Here is a 26,603-nt window from a genome sequence, read left to right on the forward strand (position 1 = left end):
CAAACTAGAGGCAGAATGGGAGGGACGTGGGTGCACCAGTCGGGGTATTAGCGGCACCAGGAGCCCCCCCGCCCCCATCTCGGGCCCCAGTCTGATGGCAGAGGGAACAGAGCTCCATGGGACACCCTCAACCAGAAAGCTTCCAGCGCCCACTGGCTGCCTCCCCCCGCCCCGCACGCCCGACCCCAGCCAGTGCGGTGCTCTTCTCTCTGGGCACTAACATACGTGTGGCCTGACAACGGACGGTGCCCTCGTCTTCTGGGTGATCAGATGTGAGACCTGAACATCCATGGGTTTTGGCTAGTGTGGAAAAGACCCCGATTTGGATCTAAACGAGTCACCGGCTTCATGTAAGTTCTACTCAGGCAGAGGGGCAGAAAGCACCATTAATATGTGTGGAAATTAATGTAAATTTTAATGTTGTGTAGTTCCTGGATCCCAACTCAAGTGTCTCTATCACAGTCAGGGTTTATGTTGGGCAATCAGAAGTCCTACTCACTGCACCTGAGTCAGGGTATCAGGTGAGCAGCACGGCCAGAGAGACCCGACGCTTCCGGAAGCTTCCGGCTCTGCACCTGGGGCTCGCTGTTACCGCACAGCAGAGATGCCCACCAGGGCTGGTCAAGCCGGGTATCAAAGTAAAAATAACACCTGTTTGAACTTTGTACTTTTTTGAAAATATAAAATCCAATCATCAGCCAACACTCATGAGATAACGTGAGTTTGTTGACTGTTCATACAGAATATGAAAATATCCCATGATTTTTAACAAAGCGAAGCCCGTTCCTGCATTTTGGGCCTCCCTTTCCAAACTTCTGGATTTTACTTCCATTTCAAAGGAACAATTGAGAGGCACTGGTTCTGAATTTAACACTATATTTATTAAAGTGTTTTTATTAACAAACTTTCACCAGAAAGTTCCGAGTGTGTCAGCACAGGGGGCCCACTGGCTTCAAGCTCTGGCATCTGACGGCCCGCAGAACCGCACGTCAGCCGGACCCCTCGGCCACAGCTTTGTGGGTCGTTAGGGCAGCACCGGGTGTCCCCCATGCCACAGTTAAATACAGGTTTCGGTTCTTTCTGATTTGAATGTTCCGAGTCGTGTGACAGGCGCGGCTCTGCTTTCCTATCTGCCTCGTCCGCCTGAGCCCCCAGCCCCGAGCCCTTGTTCCCGGCCCCTCCGCTGCCCTCCACGTTCCCGAGCTCTCTGTTTCTGGAGAGTCCCCTTTGGCTGTTTTCAGGATCACAGTTCGGTTTTCGTAAGGACCCGGGGCTTCTGCAGACAAAGGACGGTGGCTCTGGCGTCTGTGGACCGGGCTCCTCCGTGCCCTGGGCGCCGTGGGCGCTGGCCTTGCCGCCTTTCTCCTGGGCCTGCCCGTGCTGCACCGGGTGGAGGAAGAGGCCTGTGGGCAGAGGACTCTGTGCTCCCGGCCGTCTGGCTCTGCCCTGCAGGCAGGCGCAGTGGCAGATGTGTGGGATGGCACACACGAAGCCTTCGGGGGCCTGCTGTGCGGCCTGCAGGGGCGCCACGCCCTTCTGCACGTGCCCTAAGCTGCTGGTGGTGGCGGTGGCGGCGCATCGGGGGCACAGGCCGTCACCTGCCTGCTGGCACACGTGTGGGCCGGGGCTCAGGTGTCTGTAGGTGTTTGGGCAACCACATGTCTGATTGAGAGAGAAGAAGTGACACAGCGCGTGCTGCTCGAGAGCAGGCGGGAAGGAGGTGGAGCTGGCTTCGTGTCTGGAGCTTGGACTGTAAGCGGCATGCACGGGCAGCCCCAGACTCTTGGCCTGGCCGCCGAAAAACTCAGAGCAGATGTGGGCCTCCTCATAAGCCGCCTTCCCAGATGCGGTGCAGCTGTGGGACGTCAGAGGCTCTAATTCATAGAACTCGTGCTCCACGTCGGGTTTCTGGGCCCTGGGGTCTAAATGATATGCATTCATGGCATGTGTTTTGCTCTGCCCCTTGTCGGCAGGGGTCGTGGACAGGGCGTGGGAGAAGGCACTGCACCGGAGCTTCCTGGGGAGTGGAATCTGCCCACAGGTGCCCTGCGGCCCGAGGCAGCGGCACATGCACTGGAAAAAGAAGGTGGCAAAGGCCCAGCTGACGCACATGATGAGCATCATGAAGGTACCCAGCTGGGTGTATGCCAGAACCGTGGACGGCATCATCATGGCCCCGGCCACAAAGGTGGTCAGGGCGGCCATGGCAATGGCAGAGCCCATGCGGCTCAGGGAGAAGATCACCTTCCCCTCCCGGTCGGTATCCGGGGCCAGGCGGTAAGCAACCCCGTAGTGGACGGCAAAGTCCACGGAGAGGCCAACGGCCACGGAAATGATGACAGACTCCAGGACGTTCAGCTCCCAGCCCAGCAGGACGAGGGCGCCGACGGTGACAAATATGGTCCCAGCGATAGACATGATGGCGTACAGGCTTACGATGACGTTCCAGGTGGTAAGCAGCATGACACTGAAGGCCACGGCCACGGACAGCCCCATGGCGACGAGCGTGCCGTTGGACAGGCTATCCTGGAGGTCGTAGAACTCCAGATTGCTAACGAACCAGCCGTTGCTGAGGCCCTCAGGAGCCGAGCTCAGCTCCCGGGAGATCCAGGCATCCACCTCCTCATAGAACTGGTGCATCTTCTCGTAGGCCAGCGTGAAGAGGTAAGTGCTCTGGAACTCCAACACCACTGCCCGGATGGTGTCGTTGACGTCGAACCGCGGCCCCGGGGTCTTGCTGTCCAGATGGTAGCCCGTACCCCTCTCCAGCTCCATGATGGCCCTCTTGATGCACAGCTCAAAGACCTCCTGCTTGTAGGGGAAGCTCCAGCGCCGGCAGCACAGGTACAGGGCGGGCTCGTCGCAGTCCTGGTTCTCCATCCACTGCTTGAACGTCTCGATGAAGCAGCTGGTGAAGTCCTGATCCCCCATCTGGTAGAAGAAAGTCTGGTTTCTCAGTTTCTGACAGAAGTGCAAGATCCAGACCTGGGAAGCCGGGCTTGCGATGTTAAAGCTGCCGTCCAACGCCAGCTTCCCTTTACTCTTGGGGTTCAGGGGGTCGCCATTGTCTTCTGGGGACACGCCCCAGACCACGGTGATGGGCATGTGCAGCTCCTCGCCACGGTGGACGCGCTCAAACATGAAGAGCTTCTTGTACTCAGCATCGTAGCGCTCAAAGGGGTGGGAGGGCCTGAACAGCTGAAACTCAGACAGCTCCAGGGAGGGTAACTTCATCTTGGGGTTCACGCATACGACGTAGGCCCCACCCACGGTCAGGGCCAGGAACCACAGCAGCCAAAGGTAGCGGAACTTAATGACGATGCACGGCAACACCTTCTCAAAAAAAATGCGCGATGCTTCTGAAACGGCAAACAGTGCTTTGTGGCACGTCCGGCGGGCCACGGTCCAGCAGCTCTTGCCCTCGTAGACCTGCTGCGGTGGCTTCTTGAAGCAGCTGAACATGTTGAGGAGGTAGCGCTCATGCAGGACGACAACGGCCGGGAGCCACGTAACCATGAGCACATAGTTCACCAGGATGGCGGTCCCCGCGTACACACCGAAGCAGCGGATGGCGGTGATGTTGCTCACGTAGTTGGCATAGAAGGCGGCGGCCGTGGTAAAGCTGGTGACGAACATGGACAATGCCGCGTGCTGCAGAGTGACACCTACCGTCTCTGTGGTCGCCGCGTGCGGCCGGTCAAACTTGGTGTAGCTCCACACGTCACACAGGACAAATGCGTCATCTGCGCCAATTCCAACCAGAATAACAAGTGCGGTGAGGTTCATGAAAGGGAAGAACTCAAAGTTGAACACCACACGGTAGAGGAAATAGGAAACGATGAGGGAGCTGATGACAGCGAACATGGTCATCAGCGTGATGAACAGGGACCTGGTGTAGGCGCACATGACCAGGAGGACCAGCAGGACCGCGATGGCTGGGTACGCTGTGTCCGTGAGGAGATAGTCCTGGAATAGGCTGTGTTTGATGCCGAACTCGATGCCGGCAATGGTGGTGATGCCATCTGAGCCGTTCCAGGGCTCGAAGTTGTCCAGGTAAATGTCCATCATGCTCTCCCCCTTCTCCGTGGGAGAGAAGAGCATGCTGTACTTGAGTGCCGGCGCAGCAGGGTCAGCCGCCCTTGCAGCCAGGAAGTCCTTGTCCACCAAGTAGTGCAGGATCTGATACACGGCGTTGTACCTGGTGCACTTGCGCGGCACGCCCGTGCACTTGAGCTGCCCCTTCCTCCTGGCGCCCGCGTCCCAGCAGTCGGGCTCCAGGGTGCCGTTGTGGTAGTGCTTGGCGCATGCACGCAGCAGCTTCAGGGTGTGAGATACGTCTCGCTCCACGATCTTCTGGCAGGACGACCTATTGTTGAGGACGGCGATGTAATTCCCCAGCGTCCAGCTGGGGCAGCAGGACGTGGCTGTGGCCCTCTGGCACAGGTCGCCAAACTGCGGGTGGGATCTAATCTGCGGAGAGAGACACGGGGAGACCGGCGTTTAGAACCGCTTCACCCAGAGGCCTGAATTAAGGCGGCCTTGAGGGACAGGTAAAATAGCCATCCTCCTAGTTAGGTGTCAGCTGGGACACAGGTGGCCACCCCCCAGAGCCTGCCCTGCGGAACACCCACCGGGCGCTTCCCTCTGGACAGAAAACTGCTCAGCGTGCGGGGGACACGCGGGCACGTAACCACCAGTGCTGGTTCGGTTTTAAGAAGGACACAGAATTAGCAGCTCTTTAGGAGACAGGCCTTTTCCAAGTTACTTTAAAAGGCAATGAAAAGGACAGGCCGTGGGCCCATGTACGGAATCTATAGGATAATTTAAGAGAACAGTTGTCCAATTGATAGAGGAAACAAATTGGTGGCTTTGCCTAAAACTTCTGGTTATCGGCATGAAATTTTTGGGGACAAAGGTACTACATCTCAACCAACCTAGCTGGAAGCAAAGATGATATTCTCCTAGAAAACTGTCAGCGAGCCCCAAGGTGACACAGGGAGCACTGATGTCAGGGGTGCACGAGAGACTGGGGCTGAAACGGTTTCCTGAGAGGCAAGCACAGTCTGCATATCTGATTAACAAATACTTCAGTAGGAGCTGATGTCTTCCCCACTTCCATCAAAGCTTCCTGGAGCTGGCGGAAACTCTCTGGGTTTTGGTGACATGGGGTCTGCTGCGTGGTGGCCGTAGGACGGCTCTGGGTCTGCTGTGGACAGTGCCTTACTTACAGCTATTCCCAGAGGCCTTTCTTCTCTGGCTGCTCTGGTTACAGCAAACTGAAAAAATCCTCCACTGCCAAGGGTGGGGTTGCTAGAATACGGCGGAGCCTTCGCAGTTTCATACAAATCTGTCAACTGTGTGAGTGGCCCCTCTTTCCTGAGGCTGAGCTTAGGAACCATGCCCTCCTCTCGAGCCTGTCCAGAGCTTGTCTGTAGAAGGCGACCCACTCACTTCTACTTACCAAAGGCTGCTCCGGGAGGAGACTCCAAAGTTCAGAAAGGACAATTAAACTATTCTCTGCCTTTATTAAATTTGACTCTATCAATCACGGGGACCGTTGGCACAAATCGTCTCTTTGGAACTTAGAATGATCCCAGAACTCCGTTCCCCATACCACCTGAAGGCCTGGCCATCAAGCCACTTTGGTGGGACCAGTCCTGGGTGGGGTGCAGAGGACACAACACTGCCCACGTACCCCAAGTGTCGGAGCTGGGCAACCTGCACGTGGGGGTTCAGTACACTAGCCTACTTCTGCATACGTTTAAAAATTTCCGTAATAGGGATGCCTGGGTGGCTCAGTCGGTTAAGCTGCTGCCTTCGGCTCAGGTCATGATCCCAGGGTCCTGGGATCGAGCCCCACCTCTGGCTCCCTGCTCAGGGGAGAGCCTGCTTCTCCCTCTCTCTCTGCCTGCCGCTCTGCCTACTTGTGCTCTCTTTCTGTCTCTCTGTCAAATAAATAAAATCTTTAAGAAAAATTCTTTTCCATAATAAAGCATTTTTAAAGGGCCCTCTCTGGAAGGAAAAGACAAATGAGCCAAAAGGGTTATTATTCAAGTGTACTAAAATGTCTACTTTAACAAAGGCTTAATTTTTCCACTCATTTCTAAAGAGAAATAATTAATCAACATTTTATAACATAGGATAATTAGTATTTAATTGTTTCTAGGTAAAAGCATTCATACATGCTATGTCAGGGGAAACGGAACCACCTAATAAATAACAGGAAACCCTGGGATAGCACTGCTCTGGGTTTGTGGCAGATAACCAGTTCCCACCCCACGAAGAAGTGTCACACAAGCCCCTGGAGTCGGCCTGGTGAGAAGAAAGGGGGTATAGCCCCAGCACTGGACAGTCTCAGATGGAGCAAAACAACCGCATTGTTATGAAGGCTGCCAGCAGCTTCACACTTGTGCTAACGATGAAGGGAACAGGGTTGCCAGCCAAAGCCCGGAAAGAAGTGACCTTGAATAAGCTTTCCAAATAGTAGCGGGGTTTGCATGTGTATGACCAAAGATTAAAAAGTTAGACAAGATAAATGTGGATCAAAGGCGCTATCAAAACTAGAAACTAGTAAGCTGCTGAGAGCCAGTCCTCTAATTCACAGGTGGAGTCGGCTGATGTATAACCTTCCACACAGTCCTCGAGGACTCTGACACAGTCAGAAATAAGGAAAGAGAAAAGATGTCATGACTGATACTCTTTACCCCGAGCTGGACGCCAGTGCCCTGAATCTAACAGGATGGAGCCCAAGAGACTGTGTAGGCTCTCAGGGAGGAAGGCCCTGTGCTCCCATCCACTGGTCCGTCCATCCATCCATCCATCCATCCATCCATCCATCCATCCTTCCTTCCTTCCATCCATCCATCCATCCTTCCTTCCGTCCGTCCGTCTATCCATCCTTCCATCCATCCATCCATCCATCCATCCTTCCTTCCTTCCATCCATCCATCCATCCTTCCTTCCTTCTGTCCATCTGTCCATCTATCCATCCATCCATCCCTCCATCCATCCTTCCTTCTGTCCGTCTGTCCATCCGTCCATCCATCCATCCTTCCTTCGGTCCATCCGTCCATCCATCCTTCCTTCCATCCATCCATCCTTCCATCCATCCATCCTTCCGTCCGTCCATCCATCCTTCCAACCATCCATCCATCCTTCCTTCCTTCCGTCCATCCGTCCATCCATCCTTCCATCCATCCATCCATCCATTCATTCAACCAAAAGAGAAAACAATATTTACTGAGCACCTACACTCAAAGAATAGGAGGGTACAGGGGTCCTTGCCCCGGAGCTGCTCACAGTGAGAGAGAGAAATCAGGATTCAGCTTGGGAAGGAGCACACTGTGTGTCGGGGTCCGTGCAAAGCTGCAGGGGGGTGCCCAAGTCTGAAGGGCGGTGCGATGGCGACACCAGCCTGGCAGTACATGACAGGGTGGTGAGATACTCAGGCATTTGTTACATCGTGGGGCTGGAAGAGACTGCAAGCAGGTGCATCTTCACACAAAAGGCAGCTGTACTTTCTGCCATGTTTTGGGGAAAGAGCTTCATTGGAATGATTTCAACATCTTTTAAGTTGTCAAACTAAGAACAGTTAGTGGAAGTAATTTCTTGTAGCTCATGAGAAAGTGGCCCTTTTCATTCTAGTCAGCCACAGATTGGATGTTTTAGGGAATTATCTTGCTTCTGTGGGTATAATATGTCCGTGCCAGACTGCAGCAGGGGTGAGGTTGATTTAGAATCAGGGGAAGCAAGAGAAGACAGAAAAAGGAGAGTTTTAAATGACACCTTTTCTTTTTTTTTTAAAGATTTTATTTATTTATTTGACAGAGAGATAGCGAGAGCAGGAACACAAGCAGGAGGAATGGGAGAGGGAGAAGCGGGCTTCCCGCTGAGCAGCGAGCCCGATGTGGGACTCGATCCCAGGACCCCGGGATCATGACCTGAGCCGAAGGCAGACACTTAACGACTGAGCCACCCAGGCGCCCATGACACCTTAACTTTTAAAACTACTGGCGAGGTTGGGTATATCGTAAAAGGCTAAGAACAGAGTAAGAATAAAGAATAGGCCCTACTACCGGATCCCATCCATTCTACTCCCATGTGACAAACCCCTCCAGTCCTCTTTAAAACAAGCATCAGGAGGCACATTTCTGGGGTCCACTAAGCTTCAGGGGGTCTCATGTGTCCATAAAACCTACACAGTAAACAGAGTGTTAGGCACTAAATTTCAAATCTCCTTTACAAAGCTATTCATCGAGCTCTAACTTCCACAAAGTGCAAAGACTAAGGAAGAGGGAGAAGGTTTTCCACCAGAGTCAAGATCCGAGAAACACACTGTGGCTACAGATGGACGGTCTGCCAGGGCGTCCCTGGGGATGGAGATCCGGGGAGTTGTCTGAGGCTCCTTCTGAAAGTGTCTAAGAAAGCAAGCATTCTGTGAAGACATGATGATGGCATCAGAAACAGGAGCCCTTTGCTCTGGAAACCAAAGCCCGTCGGAATCATGAACTGAAACGGACTCAGGTTGGAGCTCCACATGCTGGAAACGCAGGCAGGTGACAACGGCCACATCTGGCCTAAGATGCTGTGCCCATTGCCGGCCGTCTCCCAGAGTCATCACCCCACAGGTAAGCTCTGCTCAGCATCACTTGCTCTATGTCCCACCCACTGATGGCTGCTGATAGCCAAGTGCTGAAGCAGGACAGCAGGAGGTCAGGGGAGGGGCAGGGAGAGGGGACACAACTTACTCGCGTCACCACCAGGACTGACAGCACTCTGCAAAGCCTCTCGAGCTGGGAGACCCGAAAAGGGTACACTAATAATCTGCAGGCTGAACTGCCATGAAACAGTTATCACTTAGGGTGTCACGGGACATGTTATCTCTGTGACTAAGGTTTATCATTGTGCATTCACTGCAGAGGCCAAGACTGGAATACGAAGGTGTGTGCAACTGGTAAAAACAGTATTTAACAAGTAAAATGATAACCTGCTCTGTGAGGCAGAATTCTGGGGCCCTGACCCTCTGTTTATTCATTTGTCATTGTGGATCTGTAACTGGCTTGACCATTCATGCAGACACGTCTTGGGTCTGTTCCTCAACGTTTCAGAAGAGGACCAGGTGCCCACCATGTTTTTGCCAGGAATCACACGCTTGAACTCAGGGCCATGCGGGCCTGACTATGAGTCCACAGAGGGAAATACTCAGACAAGGGGGCACACTGCTCCTTCCATAGTCTATACACTTTGCAAATGCCGTCAAGCTAGGCCATCAGGAAGTCACACACTTAGACTTCATTGCTTTAATTTCCTGTAGAAATAGCTTTTGCCATAATGTTCTCCTGTTACCAGCCTGAGCATGGCTTAGAAATCAGCTCAGATTCATGACTGCGCATCTCGTGAACATGCTGCTAACTAAGAAATTTATGCATGACATTACGCTTCTACAGAGGCCACGGAGACGGTGCTCCCCCCCTTAGTGTGAGGGAAGGCCGGGCTTCTTCTAAAACCCCAGCTTGTTGCCCTATTTGTGACTTTTGCCACCGACTATGAACCGCGTTGCTCTGGCGGCCAGGGAAGGAGGAGACAGGTGTGCAGCCACCACCGGTGAGTGTGGGGGACTGTGGGCATGCATTGCTGCAGACAAGTCATACCTGTGGCTTTACCTTTTCCTCCCATGATTTTCCCTTCAATTTAGTTATATTACCCTCTCTGTATGCCTTTTTGTGAGCTACCTCCTCATGCTGATTTTTATCATCTGATAGCATCTGATACATATTCACATGTGTACAAAATAATATCCTGCTTCCATTCATGAAAGCATTGCTTATGGGCTTGAGAGTCTCTGGGTCCATGCAGAGCCCAGTGGCATTCACAGAATCAGCTGTTGCTGGTTCAAGGCCGTGAGGACTCTTTAAATCCTATTATTTGCCTGTGTTCTGGACAGGGAAGTCCACGTCAAGGGTAAGAGGTGGATGTGGGATTTGAACCCAGCCTCCCTTGAGTCTCTTTCCCGCCATGCATCACGTGCAGAAGACGACCACCCTTTTTCCCTTGTCTTGTTGTATCCTATGTGCTATTTCCCACTCAGAGGATCCTCAATTCGTTAATACTGTCACAAGGACTAAATGAAATAACCTGGTCAAGTGTTTGGGCTACACCCTGACAAATTAATCAGCTGTGTGGATCTGGTCACGTGAGAATCTTCAGGGGAGGGAAGGTCTAAAGGTCAACAGCAAAGGTAGAGAATCGAGGCCTAGAAAGTGTGGAGTTACTGAACTGTTCTGGGAGTGTGTCTGTGAAGACGGGTCACAAGTGCCAAGGTCAGGTGCTGACTGCGGGGAGGGATGGGGAGTGCCAAGCAGGAAGTCCTGCACATACTAAGTACTGTTAAGTATTTACTCCTCTAAAGTTAACTTTCTACACAGGGAGGGTTGTAACACGTTCACAGCCTCCGAATAATGAACTGACAGCTGTAGAGAGAAGACAATAAGGCAGATATAAACTGACCAGTGGTTAAGAACCTTCGTTTGTGTGGAGAGGTTGGTGACTTTGGTCTGTTTCAACTGGGCAGAGAAAAGATGGCGCTCATGGAAAATCCTGATAGCTGGACCGGCAGACAACACACACCATCTTTCAGAATGAAGACTAAAGCCAGGAGACCTGGGACCCAAGAGGGGAAAGTCTGTGTGTGAGCACGATGAGAGCTGACCCGGTGACCACCAGGAGCCCGGTCAACTTCCCCGAGAAGCCCTATGGCCAGTGCAGGCGCCTGCACCAGGGATCAGGCTAGCTCTTAGGAGGGCGTGTGATTACACTTCCTTCTAGTAGTGAATTTCCGCGTCATAGTTACGCTAGGCATACAATGAGCTCCTTCTCCACCTGGTTCCTGGGCTTGGGCAGGTGCAGCAGTGACCACAAACAGCAGTCTCTCCTGGGAGAATCTGCCTCTGAGCACACAGAACTGACAGATCTTCCAAGCCCGGAGGTAGATGTCACAGTTTCTGGGGCTGACGACTTTCAGCTCCAGAGACTGAGAGTGGAGGGCTTTTTGTCTCGAATCCTCTGTGTTCAAGGTGTTCAGAGTTCAGGGCAATCTGGGCTGGATTCCTCATCATTTACACAGACACTTGCACCCCTGGACGTCCCCTTTCCCAGCCTGTGCCCTAAATCTGCCCCAGAGACCCACTGGTTGCCAGAGAGGCAGGCTGTTCACTGCGGAGTTGAGATGCTCACAGTGGCTTCAGGAAGAAACAACCAGCTTAGGAGAGAGACCATCCAAGAAAAGGAGAGACAAAGTCTGAGCTGTGAAGCACCAGAGGGCGGGGCAGCAGCAAGGAAAGAGCTCTTCTCTGGAGAAGGCGGTAGGTGTCAAAGATGGGGCCACGCAGAAGTGCTCAGATCCTGGGGTCTACAAGCGTGCGAGCCAGGCTCGGGCATGCGGTCCCCAGGAGTAAGGCCCAAGTAAGCACCGTCATCCCATGAGTCACCAGGGTCAGCAGGGAATGGACTGGCTAAATACAACCTTATTTGTTCTCAACACATTTCAGTTTTTCTTTACATACCCTTGAATTATCTACATTGCACATTGATTTAATGGCAGGTAAATTCCATAGTGTCTCCCCTCCAGCTGAAGTAAATACTACTCTGGAATATCGGTCACCTGGTGACATGAAAAAGAAAAGAAAAAGGTTTATAATTGTCCATTTCTTTCATCAGACTCAGCATTCAGGAGCAACTCAAATGGGGAAGCACAGGGACAAGTCATTAGCAGCAGGGAGGCTTTCCTTGATAAATTCCAGGAGAAAAAAAAATAAAACAATGCTATAATATTGTTTCTGCTCAAACCCTTTGTCTACTCACAACATCTGAAAACTCATAGGAGTTATATAACAAATCTATTTCTGATCAGGCTGTGATTAGGAACAGTAATCCGTAAGAACACTCAGCACAAAATTAACTGAATGCCTCCCTCTTAATTTTGAAACACATTACCAGAATGGGGTGTAAAACCCAAGAAGGATCCATTAGGGATTATCAAGAGTGGGTGTTCGCTTTGGCAGCACACTAGGGAGGAAAGATGGCAGGTGATCAATTTAAAAGCACTAAAAACAGTCAACCAGGTACCGAATGTGGGCCAGGGTCGCAGATATACTACACGTTCTGGCTGGGTCTGTGGTCTCTCTGGTCCACCAGAGTCTAGAATAAATACTGTGGTAATCACACTAACACAGGCTGGCTGCAGGACAGGTGAGCCCGGCCCTGGGGCCAGAAGCAGTGGTCCTGCCTTGCTCCAGCTCTGGGGACGAACACCTCCTCTGAGCCTTGGCCCCTCATCTGTAAGTACGTCTCTCTCAAACAGGTGCAAGAACTAAAGGAAAAATGGTGGGTGAGTTAGTGCTGTTTCAGCTCCCTCCGCCATTAAGAACTTCATATGATAAAAACAGAGTGGACTCACTTTCTGTTATCTAAAAGGCCTAATTGTGCTGCCAAAGAAAACCAATTGGCAAATTTATGAATAAAGCTTTAATACATGAGCTTTTATTCATGATTATGAAATTTTCTTTAGCAAACCCTTTTCTTCACCAAATGGCCATTATCTTATGTTGACTAACTTCTAAGAATAAGACAAGCCCATGGAAACAAACATTTCCTCCTCAGAGCAGGACTGGGATGGCCTTCCTCAAGGTGGAGCCGTGGCCAAGGGGATGAGTGTTGTGTGTGGGCGGGGACAGACGTGGCCACATTTCATGAATTTGCTAATGCTCATCCTGGTTCAGATATTAACCAACAGATGTTGGTTCAGAAATCTATAGTGCCACTCTGAGAGAGAGAAACCAGCCAGAACATTCAACTACAGTTCAAATTTTCTAATAAGACACAGAAAAAGACATGTGTGCTCTTTCCTGGGACCAGGACAAAATTCTCCCTAATCTCCTATTTTCCATTTCTTGGTTACTGTAGAGTGAAAAAGTGTCCCAAGTAAAGACCTTCAGGCTCGGCTAGATCTAGAAACATCAGAGGTCCGGTGAGGTCCTCTAACAAGACAGGAAAATACACATTTTAGGAGGATTTTCAACAACAATTTTAAAAAGCTGAATTCAAAAGAGCATTGGTGTGAAGGTTCACTGAAGAAGAAGCTGTAGGTCCTCACGCCCGCTCTCCATGGCTAAGCAGCGACCTCCAGGTGCACTGGTGTCCCCGAGGCCATGCTCTATGCCCCAGCAGAGGCTGGTTAGTGAATCTGCTGCCAGCGTCTGGAGACCTGTTGATGCTACATTCACCTCTGGGTTCCTGACCTCAGGGAAGGAAGTTCCTATACATCTGGGCCCTCATTTCTTCAAGGCCACATTCTGTGGAGCTAAGTGGCAGCTCTTCGTGCTCTGAGACAAGTCACACCCTGCTGCCTGATGTGTTCACGTGTTGGGCTGGCCCCCAAGGCACTCCAGCCATGCGCCCCTGGACCGTATTCTGTTCATCTTTCTATCTCTAATACCTAACAACAAGGCAGGCGAAGGGAAGGCTATTATTTATGCTTTCTGAATGAAACAAAACTTAAAAAGTGTATTTCTGATAATATAGGTTATTTTAGGGTTCAATCCAAAAATATGTACTTGTTCACTGAGAATATTTTTTAAAATAATATAAGAAATTCAAAATGACTTGAAATTTGGGGCAAGGTCAAGATTTTTTTTCGATATTTTTATCTTTCTTAAAACTGAATCTAACTCAATAATCTCATTAATTTTTATTATAGGTAAATAAATTCAGATTAGTGGTTGACTGACCTTGAGAAGTAAAACTACAAGTTAATTCAGCTAAAATCTGTGTCAGTGCCCAGCATATCCTCCCGCCAGTCTCAATTTACTGGTGCTCCATCTCGAACACAAGGAGCCCCAAGAGGCTGTTCACCTAGGATGCCACTCACTCGGAATGTCGCAGAAAAAGCTGTCTTTGTGGAAGTTCCAGTCAACTTCTCTTTTCTCTCTTTCATAGTGATCATCTGACCATCTATCATCCCGATGGCTGAAATGGAACAACAATGTGATCCTCAATAAAGCACTTGGACAGCACAGGGAACGTCGTCAACAACCTGTAACAGTGTTGCACGGCGGCAGATGGAGGCGAGCACGGTGTAGGGTACAGACTTGTCCAGTTGCTCTTATACACCCAAAACTAAACCATATGTGTCAACCATAATGCAATTATAAAAACGTGAAAATAAAGTACCAGCTATTTCAAGTCCAATAAGCATACCAGTAACGGTATACCTCAGCCATGACCTACCTGAAATTAATGTTGGTTGCTTATATTAATCCTTTTAATTTTCTCAGTTCTGTAAAAGACAAAAACCCCAAACCCTCACTTTTTTACCTTAATACAACAAAATCTTAAAAGACAACGAGAATGTAAACAAATTCAGTGGCAAAGATTTTGAGCCACACACTTGCATTTAGTCATCTTGCTCAGGCAATCCTTAATAGTGGAATTCATCAAGCAATGTTTTGTGTAAAAGTTAATAAACAATTACCTTTTGGCTTGTTCATCTGCATATTTAAAAGGATAATTTGCTAATGTTGCTTTGTATCCCGTATTTTTCACCATGTTATTCCACGTGACCAGTCTCTGGCCTATCGCAGTCCCTCTTGGCTCAAAACCCTGAGACAAAATATTACAAATTCCCATTAGTGCTCTTTTCTTCAGGCTACGAATGGTTACAGCAGGTTGGGAAAGCAATGCTGGGCGCCGTGTGGCTTTCAACAGGAAGCACAGATGCTCCTCGCAGCTACCCCGGGAATGAACAGCACTGAACAAGATGGCGGCCACCGTTCACTGCGACAAGGCAGTTTGGTTCTCTGGTGTGTGACCTGTTTCAGCAAAGAGGAGTAACTGTGTCTGAAGCTTTGCTTTCAAAACCATACCTAAGCGATTAGCAAATACTTTGATGTTATAAAAAATTATGGTGAAATCAAATTATGTCATGCACGTTATAGTGTTTTATGGGAACATTTACTTAAAAACAGACCCTGCTATCTCTTAGTAAAACTGAAATTCCTTTCACTTTTCTGCGGGGGGCGGGGGGTGGGGGCAGGGGTGGGAAGACATTCAGTCTTAAAGACTTTATGGTGAAACTATTTTTATAGAATGCAGATTCTCCATTTTATTGCTTTTTAGCTTAAATGTGGGAGCCAGGAAGCAAAATTTCCAGGTCTGTAATGGCAAACAAGTTCCTTGACCTTTTAAGAATCTGAAAATAGGATGACAACTGTTTACTTTTCAGAAGGAGAGCGGCATACTCCTGTTGGGTTGAGAAGGTTTTGAAAGAAACAGGATACTAAATTATATAATTTGACATGTATTAAAATACTGAATTTCTTGAGATAATTTTGGGCTACAGAAATCTGACAGGCTGAATTTTCCTTACCAGCAGTGGATCAGAGAAGTCGGGAAGCTCGGGCACTAACACCCCAACCAGGGCGCAGACAACGATGAACATGGTGCACATGCCCAGCACCACCACGGGCCAGTCCGCTATCAGGGATGCATAGCTGCAGAGCAGAGAGGAGCACACAGGAGGCCGCTTAGAAGCAACACGAGGCTTTGCTGCCCAAGAGAGCAATGTGTTAAATCCTCCTAGTTCAGGCCTAGTCCAGTTTATCAAACAAAGATGCAGTGAGATGATAAGACAGATAGCATTTCACATCTACATCTGTTCCTGGAGAGATCTACAATCTACACCCTCACGTGGGGAGAAAATGTACTTGAAGAGAGGACCCATCCTCCTGCAGTCCCGTCTGGAACTTGTTTCTCCACATCCTTGTACTCTGGCAGTTCTTGGAGAAGAACTCAGCCCACAAATAGGCTCATGTATCCACCTTAAGAATAACCAAACCAAACCAAAACTTCCCACAAACCTGCCACTTTCCTTCCAGCTGAAACGATAATGAACGCATCAGCCTGAGTTCCAGGAGAGAGAGATGCTTGTTTTCTAGATTCGTTTAGTGCAGTTTTAGTTCATTTAGTACACCTTTCAGAAGGCGCCCTGTGAGTACCCGCCCCTCCCTTCACTCTCCAACCAACCTCAGCAGCTGGGCCTCGGTTTCCCCTCACTGTTACCAACCCCACCCCAGGTTGGAGTCCTTTCTTCCGGGCGCCCCTCCCTTCTGTAAGATCCTGGGTCTTACTGTCATGACACTTGCAGATCTTGATGTGAACTCTGTGCTCAGTAGGAGTTGACTGAACAGAATTCTTCTAAAATTTAAAAATGTATCTTGCCAACTTCAGGTTTCTTGAATTCATATTAGAGAAAAAAGGAGCATTTCGCTTGTGGACCATTACTCTCAAATCCTCCACAGTGTTAGCTTGACGGCTGTGATAGCTGGTTCTGGCTCCTTACTCCTGTGTTTGTGGGTTATTTCTTCAAAGTCAGACCAGGGGCTTAATGAAGCTGGTGGCCCTAAATGTCACTTAGAGAAGCTGCTGTTTGTCTCCAAGACAAGGCTGCTCATGTTTCCATTCTGATCGCGCAACACCACAGATCTGGCTTTCTGGGGGTATTTATTTCACATGAAATTTTAATATGGAAATTAAAATACAACATAATTATGCTTTAAGGGAACACCTGCCAGGGATTTTTCAGTGTTGTACTTCTCAAGGTGATCTCAGGAGGAAGAATGATTGCTTGCACTTACCGGTGGTTCCTACGCATTACATACCTCACCTCACTTAATTCTCACGGCTTTCTGAGATGCACTGGGGCACAGTTTGGATCTGTGCTCCGCACCATGGGGCAGGGCCAGCCGGTGTCCTGGGCATGCAGCATGCAGCATGCTGACTACAGTTAGCAACACTGGACTGCACATGTGAAAGTGGCTGATAGAGTAGATCTTAACAGATCTCATCACAAGAAAACAAAATTCTATACCTCTTTGTGGTGGCGGATACCACGCAGACTTGCTGTGGTGGTCATTTCACAATATATACAAATACCGAATCACCATGTGCTGCACCCGAAACTAACATAATGCTGTATGTCAGTTATATCTCAATAAAAAAGTCACAAATAGGAACCCCGGTTATCTGACTCTAGAGTGGGGCCTCCTACCCACTGTGATATCATATCTTGCTCCGAACATGAGAGAAACAAAAGACATCAGGACTAAGTCTACTTGCCACAAGTGTACGCTCCCCCAAATTCACACGGTGCAATGAATTCCCAAGCCACACTAACAGTTCATTTCACAATGCAAAACCACCGAGGTCCACAGGTCTCCAAGCCCAGGCATTACTCACAAGCCTGCAAATTCTGAATTTAACAACTCACTCAGGAAAAATTATGCTAGATAAGATGGAACGATCCTTGGAACATAATTCTGAATGTAATGAAAACATATAAATCACAGACGCTGATTGGGCTTGTTCAAACGTACACACTGTTCCAGAATACGCCCAGTGCTGATAGTCTCCCCTGGACTCTGTTTCCTCCTCCACCAAATGCAAACTCAAGATGAAAGCCACTAGTGTGGAAGCAATCTAGTCCTTTGTCAACAGCACACTTGAGACTTTCTGTTCCCGGCTTCAGCCTTAAAAAGAGTCCTTTACATTTTAGACCTTTAAAAACATCAGTCCTGTGAAATGAAAATGGCCCCAGGCTTAGACAATTACTCCCTATACTTTATTTTAGATGGATCAGTTTTCTTGCAAATGGCCCACAAGTTCTGTGTTCTTACCTACAAACCTCTTATCAACAGGGGGCACTGGGCCCCCAAGTGCTTTAATTTCCCCAGATAATGACTTTTTGTTTTGTGTTCTTGAAAAATCTGCAAGCACATGCAACCTTAACAGCCCCTTCAATCATTGCTTTTCTTCCCTTGAGCACATTTGGTTTTGATAGTATAGCCCTGCCCTAGGCCATGTGTATGCCCAGACTCACTCCACACGGAAACCTCACGGCGTTAGCGATCGCCGCGTGCTTCTTCCAAATCCGCTGAGCATCACGGTGCTATGACTCTCTCCTCCCGCAGCTTGTGTCTCAGGGGCGAACCCATCCCAGAGACAATGTTCACACTTCATGGAGTCACCGCACTGAGCACCGTGGGTGTGGGGGGGACGTCCGCCAGGGTCTCTCCTCATTACTGCATTACTGCTGCCTGCACTGGACGTGGCTCCGCCATGGGCACCACGTGGGAAACAGAAGTCTCATGTACGTTATGAAACCCAGACAATGTTGTAACATTAAGATAAAAATCTAATAAAGCAGGAAAACCGGAGAAGCAAAGGAAATTAAATAGAGCCTATAAATGTCACTGCTACATCTTCCACTAATTCCACTCCTGGTGAGTCTGGGTTCAAGGCCTATAATGTATCTAAGTGAAAAGAATAAAGTATCTGCGCATTCGTTTCTGAGCAGTGAACCACGTGTGCAGGAGCAGACGCGGCAAAAGGCCCACCGCTCCGACTTTGATTCGTCCTCCTGCGTGTCATGTAGTCCTGCCCCTCTTGTGCCCGCTCTCATTCTGGAGACCTCTAGACAACACCACGGCCTAAGTGCAGATGCCATCGACCTCTGTACCACAGCATTTCCCAGCCAGCAACCAGGAGGACTTCTCCCTGAGCCCCTGCAGGACGCTAAGTCCCAGAGAGGACACGGATCGGAGGCTCTCTTCCCTCTACGGAACGGGGACACGTGTTGCAGCTGAGCCGGGGCTCCGCGCGGGCATGCAGCCGGCGTCCTGCTCAGGCTGTCGGCATGCTGCAGTTTTTATGAGTGTCCCTCCCGCACCCTCAGAGGTCCCAGCCACCTTATTGCTGGGCTTACCCTGGGATGAGAGCAGAAGTAACTGTCCAGACAAATGCACCAAGCGTCTTTCGGGGTTAACTTTTGCTCGGGCGCCACTGTGTGTGGGGCACCACTGTGTGGGGGCTGGTTCTAAATAGGCCATTTGTACCACAATGGGCCTCCACAGGGCATTTTCCTCTCTTAGCTCACAAAGCTGTTTTCCTCGGCCCTTCCGGCCCTTCCCGGCCTCTCTGGAAACAGGCTCTCCTTTCTCCCTTCCCTCTGAGCAGAGAGCTGGGCTTCACACAGTGTGAGTGCCCTGGAACCAGGCCCCCCTCCCAACTGAACACCCAACCCGTAACCCCCCGTAGCCGGCTGTGCTCTCTCGAACCTGCCAAAGCCAACAGACTAGTTTTCTTGGTTTTCTTTCTCCCTCAACTGAGCTGTATTTAACACTTTAGTTACTACCCCTTTCTTCCTGAAAATCTCTTTTTTCCTTGTTTTTTTTCCCCTTCTATTTCTCTTAACTGTTCCTTATTCCTCTTGTCCTTTAAGGGCAAGCATTTCAAAATGTTATTAATCATAATTTTCCCAGTGGCATCGGCTATCAATTTAGTGGGAGGACTGACTGAGCTTGCGGAATTTCCCAGAACACAGGATACAGAACTCTTTGTTTGGAAGTAATAAAGTCAATGCCGTTAACGTCACAGAATAAGGGTGCAGGCGCCTGGGAGTAAAAACACGGCAGATGCAAATGTCGCCCTTCTGGGATGTGGAACCTGATACAGAGAATCAGACAACTTTATAAATACTTACAAAACCAGGTAAAGAAATGTGTGTTTTTCGAAGGATATAGATATTTTGTGAATTCAACAGAGATTACTTCCAGCTAGGGGAGGGGAATCAGGAAAGGCTTTTTTGAAGAAGTTGTATTTGTACGTGTATGTACTGAAAAGAAGACACAAGGACTTGTAAAAATACCAATGTACTAACAGAAGAAATATGAAAGAATGTCTTCAAAATGCAAAAGTCTTAGTCATTAGAGAGGGTTGTATTATTTGTAGAAAAATGCAAATTCATTTTCCTCACAAGCCATAGTTACTTGTATAACCTCTTCCTTCATCTCTTGCCATAAACACGGTCTACCCAGACAACGGACTGTCATTCAGACTTCGAAAGGAAGGACGTTCTGCCACAACATGGAGGAGCCTGGAGGGCATCCTGCTGTGTGACACGGGCCAGTGCACTCACGGGAGGTGTCTGCAGAAAGTAGACGGTGGCGCCGGGGGTTGGGAGCGGGAGGAACGAGCAGCGGCGGTTTAACGGGGAGAGTCTCTGTTCTGCAGGACGAAGGCAGTTCTGGAGGTGACCGTGGCCAGTCCCCACGGTAACTTGAACTTGGCGCCGCAGAGCCATGAACTTACACTCGGTTAAAATGGCGGATTTTATGCTCTATTTTAGCACAATTTTTAAAAATAAATAATTTTTAAATGGAGAAGGAATTTATGAATGAAAGTTTATGTAGTAATTATACTGGAAAGAGAGGATAAGCCTTCTCTAGCAGGTGAGATTCGAGGATCGTTTAGTCGCCAACATCTGGAACCGCCACCTACGAGCACATCACCGAGGAGACCAGGCTTTTTTTTTTTTAAGAAACACTTATCCCTTTAAAATTCTGCTTTTTGACTGAAAAGATAAAACTTCAAAATTTCCACATAAAAGACTACCTCCATTTTAATACGGTAACCACATTTTGGAGAAGAAACACGCACAACCCCCGAACAAAGGGCTACAAACCCAACTCATGGCAGATGGCAGAGCAGTGATTTGTCCTCAGCAAATAAGAAAAGAAGGAAGGGATCCACTGCAGGAAGGAGCCAATGTGAACGATGAAACACAAACAGAATCTAAAGACTAAACTCTACCTTCAGGTCACCCGCTTTGGGAGAGGGCGTTACTCAAGCAGCCAAGTCAGGGGAAATGTACTTTTCCTTCATAAAAAGATGAATGAGGAAGGCAGGAACAGCAACAAATGTGACCCAAGTACCGAAGAGCACAGTGCGCAGGTAACTTCATTATCTAATGAGATGATACAGATTACTTTACCTTTTTGGCAACTTGAAAGGTCTGCGTGGTCTGAAAAAAAGCAAAAGAAAACCAATCAGAAACAAGGCATCACAACACAACATTTTTATGTGCACTTAGCACTGTCCTTGGTACTGCTCCTGCACAGGCACACACGGCGGCGGGGGGAGCCCTGGCAGGCCCGGGTCGGGGTGTCAGAGCGGCTGCCCAGGAAGTGGACATATAAATGGATTGTTTTTAAATTGAATTAAATGACACAATTACCCAAACAGGCAGCCGACATGCACAGGCTTGATAAACACTCGCGTCAGACTCTAGGGGCAGAGGCCATGGACGCCATGGACCCTCGCACATGTGGCCAGCTGGGTGCCGAGGGCACGGCGGGAAGGAGTGACACCACGGAGTCGGTGCAAGGCTCCAAAGGGGCTTTCATGAAAAATGTCAACTACTCAAGTAGTTATGAAGACTATTTAATTTGGGGGGTAAGTCTATCCAAAAACCAAAACACTGTATTTTCAATATAATTACATACTTGTTTTTTCAATTTTATTAATATACAATTCACAAACCATACAATTAATCCATTTACAGTGTATGGGTTGGTGGTTCTTAGTGCCTCCACATACTGGTTTTTAAAGAATATGCTACCTGAACCCCAGTGATGAAGCTACTAATGAGTTTGCAGAGAAAGCCTACTTTTACAGAGTGGGGGAGTAAGGCGCTGAACAAAGAAGCAGATCATTTAACTGGTACACGAACCCTTAATACTTTACTCACAGTGTTCAAGTCAGACATCCTCCAAACCACCTCCTGATCTTCCCTAAGAACCTAACAGACTTTGTTTTCTTTAGGTCTAACGTGAACCCTCAGAGCCACGACTCTGGGGCAGATCGTACTCAGCAGTTGCAAAGAAAGGACATTTTATTATATACATTTTGGGTTGTAACAAATGTAAATATTCTCTTTCCCTTACTCACCCCCACTTTTTTTTATCAGATAAATTTATGGATCTGTGACTACTTTACTCCCTAGAGGCAGAAACACCCACAGACTCATCACATTCTTTTGACTCAAATAAAGACTTCACTCTGTGTTATATTTGGGAAAGGAGAGATGGTCACATCCGTTGCATAAGGAAAACGGGTTACCACCAAGATACTTCTTGGAACACATGAAATCCCTTTGACACAACAAACAGATGTGTGAAACGACAGGACGACAGGTGGACACGAGACCCATCTGACTGGACATCGGCGATGATGCCGGGCCGCCTCTCACCCCAGAGGAGGCCAGCAAGGCGCCCCACACACTTCCATCCACCAGAAGCTGTTCTCCTCCATTTGTAAAATCCTTCCGAATTGCTGCTTTTAATCTCTAATAGAACCTGCAGCATGATTCTTCACCTAACCTTAGTCTTGGATTGATAAAGAACAACTCTAAAAATAATCTAATCTCTATTACAGAGCGAAATAGTCTTTTCCAGAGTTCATTCACCTTGAATACCACATAAACTCATGCCCAAAACCAAACAAACAGAAATAATCTCAGGTGGGAATATCTGCCCGTTCTTTGGTTAGGTTTTCAGCCTCTTAACGGAGAAAAAAAAAACCCAAAGCAGACGGCATTTGCTCCGTGACACAGTTCCAGGGATGAGCTTGAGTTGTGCACTGTTCCCAGAGGACTAGCTCCAGAACACATTTCTGTACTCAAGTGGGTGACAGCAACACCATTATAGGCAAATCTCCAATCTGCGTAAGAAAGCACTTTGTAAGTTTGCAACTCGGGTCCTCACAAATAAGAGTAAGCTGCCCAGCATCTCATACCTGAGAACAAGAACAGTTGGGCACCGTGGCTCCGGGACCCCAACGGATAGTGAACTGTGCCATGTGCACATCCCTCGGTCAAGAGCACAACTAATGAGCCCGCAAAGTTCTCAGGACAGGAGGAGGGAGGTACAGAGCGGGGGAATCCCCATGATGGGGTCGAGGCAGATACAGAGGCAAGGCTAGTCTTTAAAAAAGGTAATAGAAAAAAAGAAGTATGAGAGGAAAGTTAACAAGAAAGGGAAAATGTGGAAAAATCTACAAATGGTATTTCTTCGTTTCCCTTGCGTTTTCTCTCTTGTAACGGTGTTTGGGAGAGAGTGGGGGACTGCAGGGTGAGGGAGAGATTAGGAAACCAGGACCACGCCCCCAGCCATCTAGAGCTCTCTTGTTGACAGGGCTGCAGAATCAATATCACAACTTACAAAGAGACAGCGTCAGCTTCACAAACTCCAAGTCATTCTTTTTAGCTGTTGGGAAAATCAAAGCCATGAGGGAAAACTGTGTATTTCTTTTTATTTTTTATTATTTATTTTTTTAAATTGAAGCGTAGCCGACACAGGCTGTGACGTTCGTGGGCGGCGCACAGCACGGTGACACGGCAAGAGTGTGTGTTACACTGCGGTCTCACGAGTGCGGCTGCCGTCCGTCACCACACTTCCCTGGGACAACACCACTGACTGTGTTCCCCACGCCGTGCTTCTCCTCCCGGGACTTATCCATCCCATTCCTGGAAGCTGGACCTCCCTCTCCCCTTCACCTGTCCCTCCCCTCCCTTTGCAGCCACCAGTCTGTTCTCTGGATTCAGGGCTCTGTTTCTGCTCTTGTTTGTTTTGTGCTTTAGATTCCACATATGAGTGAAATCGTATATTTGTCCTTCTCTGATTGAGTTATGTCACTTAATATAATACCCTCTAGCTCCATCCACGTCGTTGCAAATGGCAAGATTTCACCCTTTTTTATAGTTAAGTAACGTTCCAGTGTGGGTGGGTGTGTGTGTACTGCAACTTTTTTTAATTTTTTTTTTAAACTGCAGTATTTTATTTTTTTGAGTAATCTGTACACCCAATGTGGAGTTTGAATTCACAACCCTGAGATCATATGCCCTACTGACTGAGCCAGCCAGGAGCCCCACTACCACATCCTCTTCAACCATTCATCACTCGATGGACACCTGGGCTGCTTCCATATCTTGGCTGCTACAAACATGGGGTGCATGTTTCCCTTCAAATCAGTGTTTTCATTTGCTTTGGGTAAATACCCAGCAGTGCGATTACTGGATTGTAGGGTAGCTCTATTTTTAACTTTTTGAGGCACCTCCATACTGTTTTCCAGAGTGGTTGCACCAGCTTGCATTCCCACCCACAGTGCACGAGGATTCCCCTTTCTTTGCATCCTCGCCAACACCTGTTGTTTCTTGTACTGCTGATTTTAGCCATTCTGACAGGTGTGGGGTGGGATCTCTTTGTGGTTTTGATTTGCATTTCCCTGATGATCAGTTATGTTGAGCATCTTCTCATGAGTCTGTTGGCCATTTCAATGTCTTCTTTGGGGAAATGTCTGCTCATGTCTTCTGCCCATTTTTTAACTGGATTGTTTGGGATTTTCTTGGTATTGAGTTATATAAGTTCCTCGTATATTTTGGATATTAACCCCTTATTGGATGTATCATTTGTGAGTATTTTCTCCCATTCAGTAAATTGCCTTGTCATTTTGTTGATGCCTTTGCTGTTGCCCTTTGTGGGCAAAAGCTTTTTATTTTGGTGTAATCCTAATACTTTACTTTTGCTTTTGTTTCCCTTGCCTCAGGAGACATATCTAGAAAAATGTTCGTAACGCCGATGTCAAAGAGTTTACTGCTAATGGTTTCTTTTAGGATTTTTATGGTTTCAGGTCTCACATTTAGGTCTTGAATCCATTTTGAGTTTATTTTTGTGTGTGGTGTAAGAAAGTTGTCCAGTTCCATTCTTCTGCATGTAGCTGACCAGTTTCCCCAACACCATTTGTTGAAGAGATGTCTTTTCCCCATTGGATGTTCTTGTCTCCTTTGTCAAAGACTAATTAACCATATAAGCCTCTCCATTCTGTTCCATTCCTTCTTTTCTTAAAAAAACTGAGGTATAACTGACATACAATATTAGTTTTAGGAGTACAACCTAATGATCAATATTTAGATTCACTTGTACAATGATCATAAGTCTGGTTAACACTGACATAGCTTTGTATATTTCTGAAAAATGAAAATGCTTTGAAGGAAATATATTTTCTGCATCATGGGCTGTAGCCAAATTTAAGTAAGAAAGTGCCTAAATTAGCACATTTTTGTCTCAAATGTCCCACTGGATTGTGCCATATTGCCTTTTTGTAAAAGGGCAGTCTGCAAATAATAACTTTTCAGTTCAGTGCTGGTATGTGAGGAAGAAAGTATCTGAAAGTAAAGAATCCACACCCTGATGAACATTCTTAAGACTTCCAACAAAAACCAAAGCATTCTTTGTCCTCTAGTATTTGCATGGATCATCATAGGGCCCCTTGGGTGCTGTTGAGAAGATGAAATGAGCAACCTGTAGGCCAGCCTTTGATCCACCGTTCACACAGCAGAGCTGGGTGTGCTCGGATGATGCATTTCCTGAACACTCACAGGACGTCCCCTCCATGCGGGTCATCTCACGTCTGGAGCTGTTACCACCGAGCAGCCCCAACTACCACAAGAAGTACAAAATGAACCAGGCAGGCAGACGAAAGGGCCGGCAGTGGAGGACTAACATTTAAAGAGCATCTCACAAACACCAAGCACTTTATACATATTAACGACGACATTTAGCATATATTAAATTAAATGCTTGAGTATGAGGAAATTGTCTTTTTTAAAAAAGATTTTTTCTTTCTTTCTTTCTTTCTTTCTTTCGAGAGAGAGAGAGAGAGAGAGAGAGAGCAGGGGGATGGGCAGAGGGAGAGAATCTCAAGCAGACTCTGTGCTGAGTGCGGAGCCTGACACAGGACTCGATCTCACGACCCTGAGATCACAACCTGAGCTGAAACCAAGAGTCTGATGCTCAACCGACTGAGCCACGCAGGCTCAGTCCTCTAAATACATACATGTATTAAAAAAATTTGGAGGGGAACTCAGCATATCAATAACCCTCTTTACCGTGGGAGGAAAGAATCAAGGATGAGTTTCACTTTGTATTTTTGAATTCATGAGAATGTATTTGTGAATTAGTTGTATAATTAAACACAAGTGAAAGAAATTTTATAAAGGGGAATTGTGTACAAATTATTCATTTAGTTACATGTGAGCGAAGTATTTTATTTGAAAATTTCTCTCACTGATACAGAATCCTAACTATAAACTAGATGAAGTTAACACTATACACAGATCATAATTTTCAAAGAACTTAAAATCCATTTAATACAAAATTGATAGTTCTGCTCAATTCAAACATTTACTGTACAGTTTAAGTGACAAGTAATCTGATCATCACTGGAATGAATTCCCTGGAGGCTTAATGGAAACAGGGTCCCGGCATCCTCACCAGGGATCGGCTTCAGTAGCCTCAGAGCAGGAACTCAATGGTCCGACATGGGGCCACCGCCTTGGGCACTTGCCAGGAAAATGTGACATCCAAACAAAAACAGTGAGAGAATACTACAAGAAAAGAAGCAGAACTTAAAAGTATGGGCAAACATGGAGTGGACAGGGAACACAGAGATAAGATGAGAACAGAGTAATCCAGAGAGTAGTGCTGAACTGGGTGAGGAGCAGAATGGGAGGGAGGACCGGGCGACAGATGAACAGGAGGCAGACGGAGAGCAAACTTCACACACTGTGCAGGACCTTACTTCCCAAGCAGACTGAGCTGCATCACAGGGACAGTGTGGGGGCGGCCTAATGAGGCAGGGGCTGCTCTGGGGCTGAA

General features: G+C 48.0%; 1 protein-coding gene across 10 annotated transcripts in view; it reads right to left on the bottom strand.

Moving 5' to 3' along the window:
- Window positions 1-859: 859 nt before the first annotated feature.
- DISP1 (dispatched RND transporter family member 1) overlaps window positions 860-26,603 on the bottom strand; it is a 174,954-nt gene continuing 149,210 nt past the window's right edge. For all 10 annotated transcript variants that reach the window (XM_028111594.2, XM_028111597.2, XM_028111590.2 and 7 more), the window contains 6 exons: window positions 20,882-20,911; window positions 15,422-15,545; window positions 14,528-14,655; window positions 13,925-14,022; window positions 11,562-11,659; window positions 860-4,470 (listed from right to left, as the gene is read on the bottom strand). In XM_028111594.2, the coding sequence (XP_027967395.2) occupies window positions 883-4,470; window positions 11,562-11,659; window positions 13,925-14,022; window positions 14,528-14,655; window positions 15,422-15,545; window positions 20,882-20,911 (4,066 nt within the window). In that variant the 3' untranslated portion in view covers window positions 860-882. The remainder of the gene's footprint in view (window positions 4,471-11,561; window positions 11,660-13,924; window positions 14,023-14,527; window positions 14,656-15,421; window positions 15,546-20,881; window positions 20,912-26,603) is intronic.

Source organism: Eumetopias jubatus, unplaced genomic scaffold (genome assembly GCF_037043125.1).
Source record: "Eumetopias jubatus isolate StellerSeaLion01/CBP00866 unplaced genomic scaffold, mEumJub1_p1.0 scaffold_12, whole genome shotgun sequence".
NCBI lineage: Eukaryota > Metazoa > Chordata > Mammalia > Carnivora > Otariidae > Eumetopias > Eumetopias jubatus.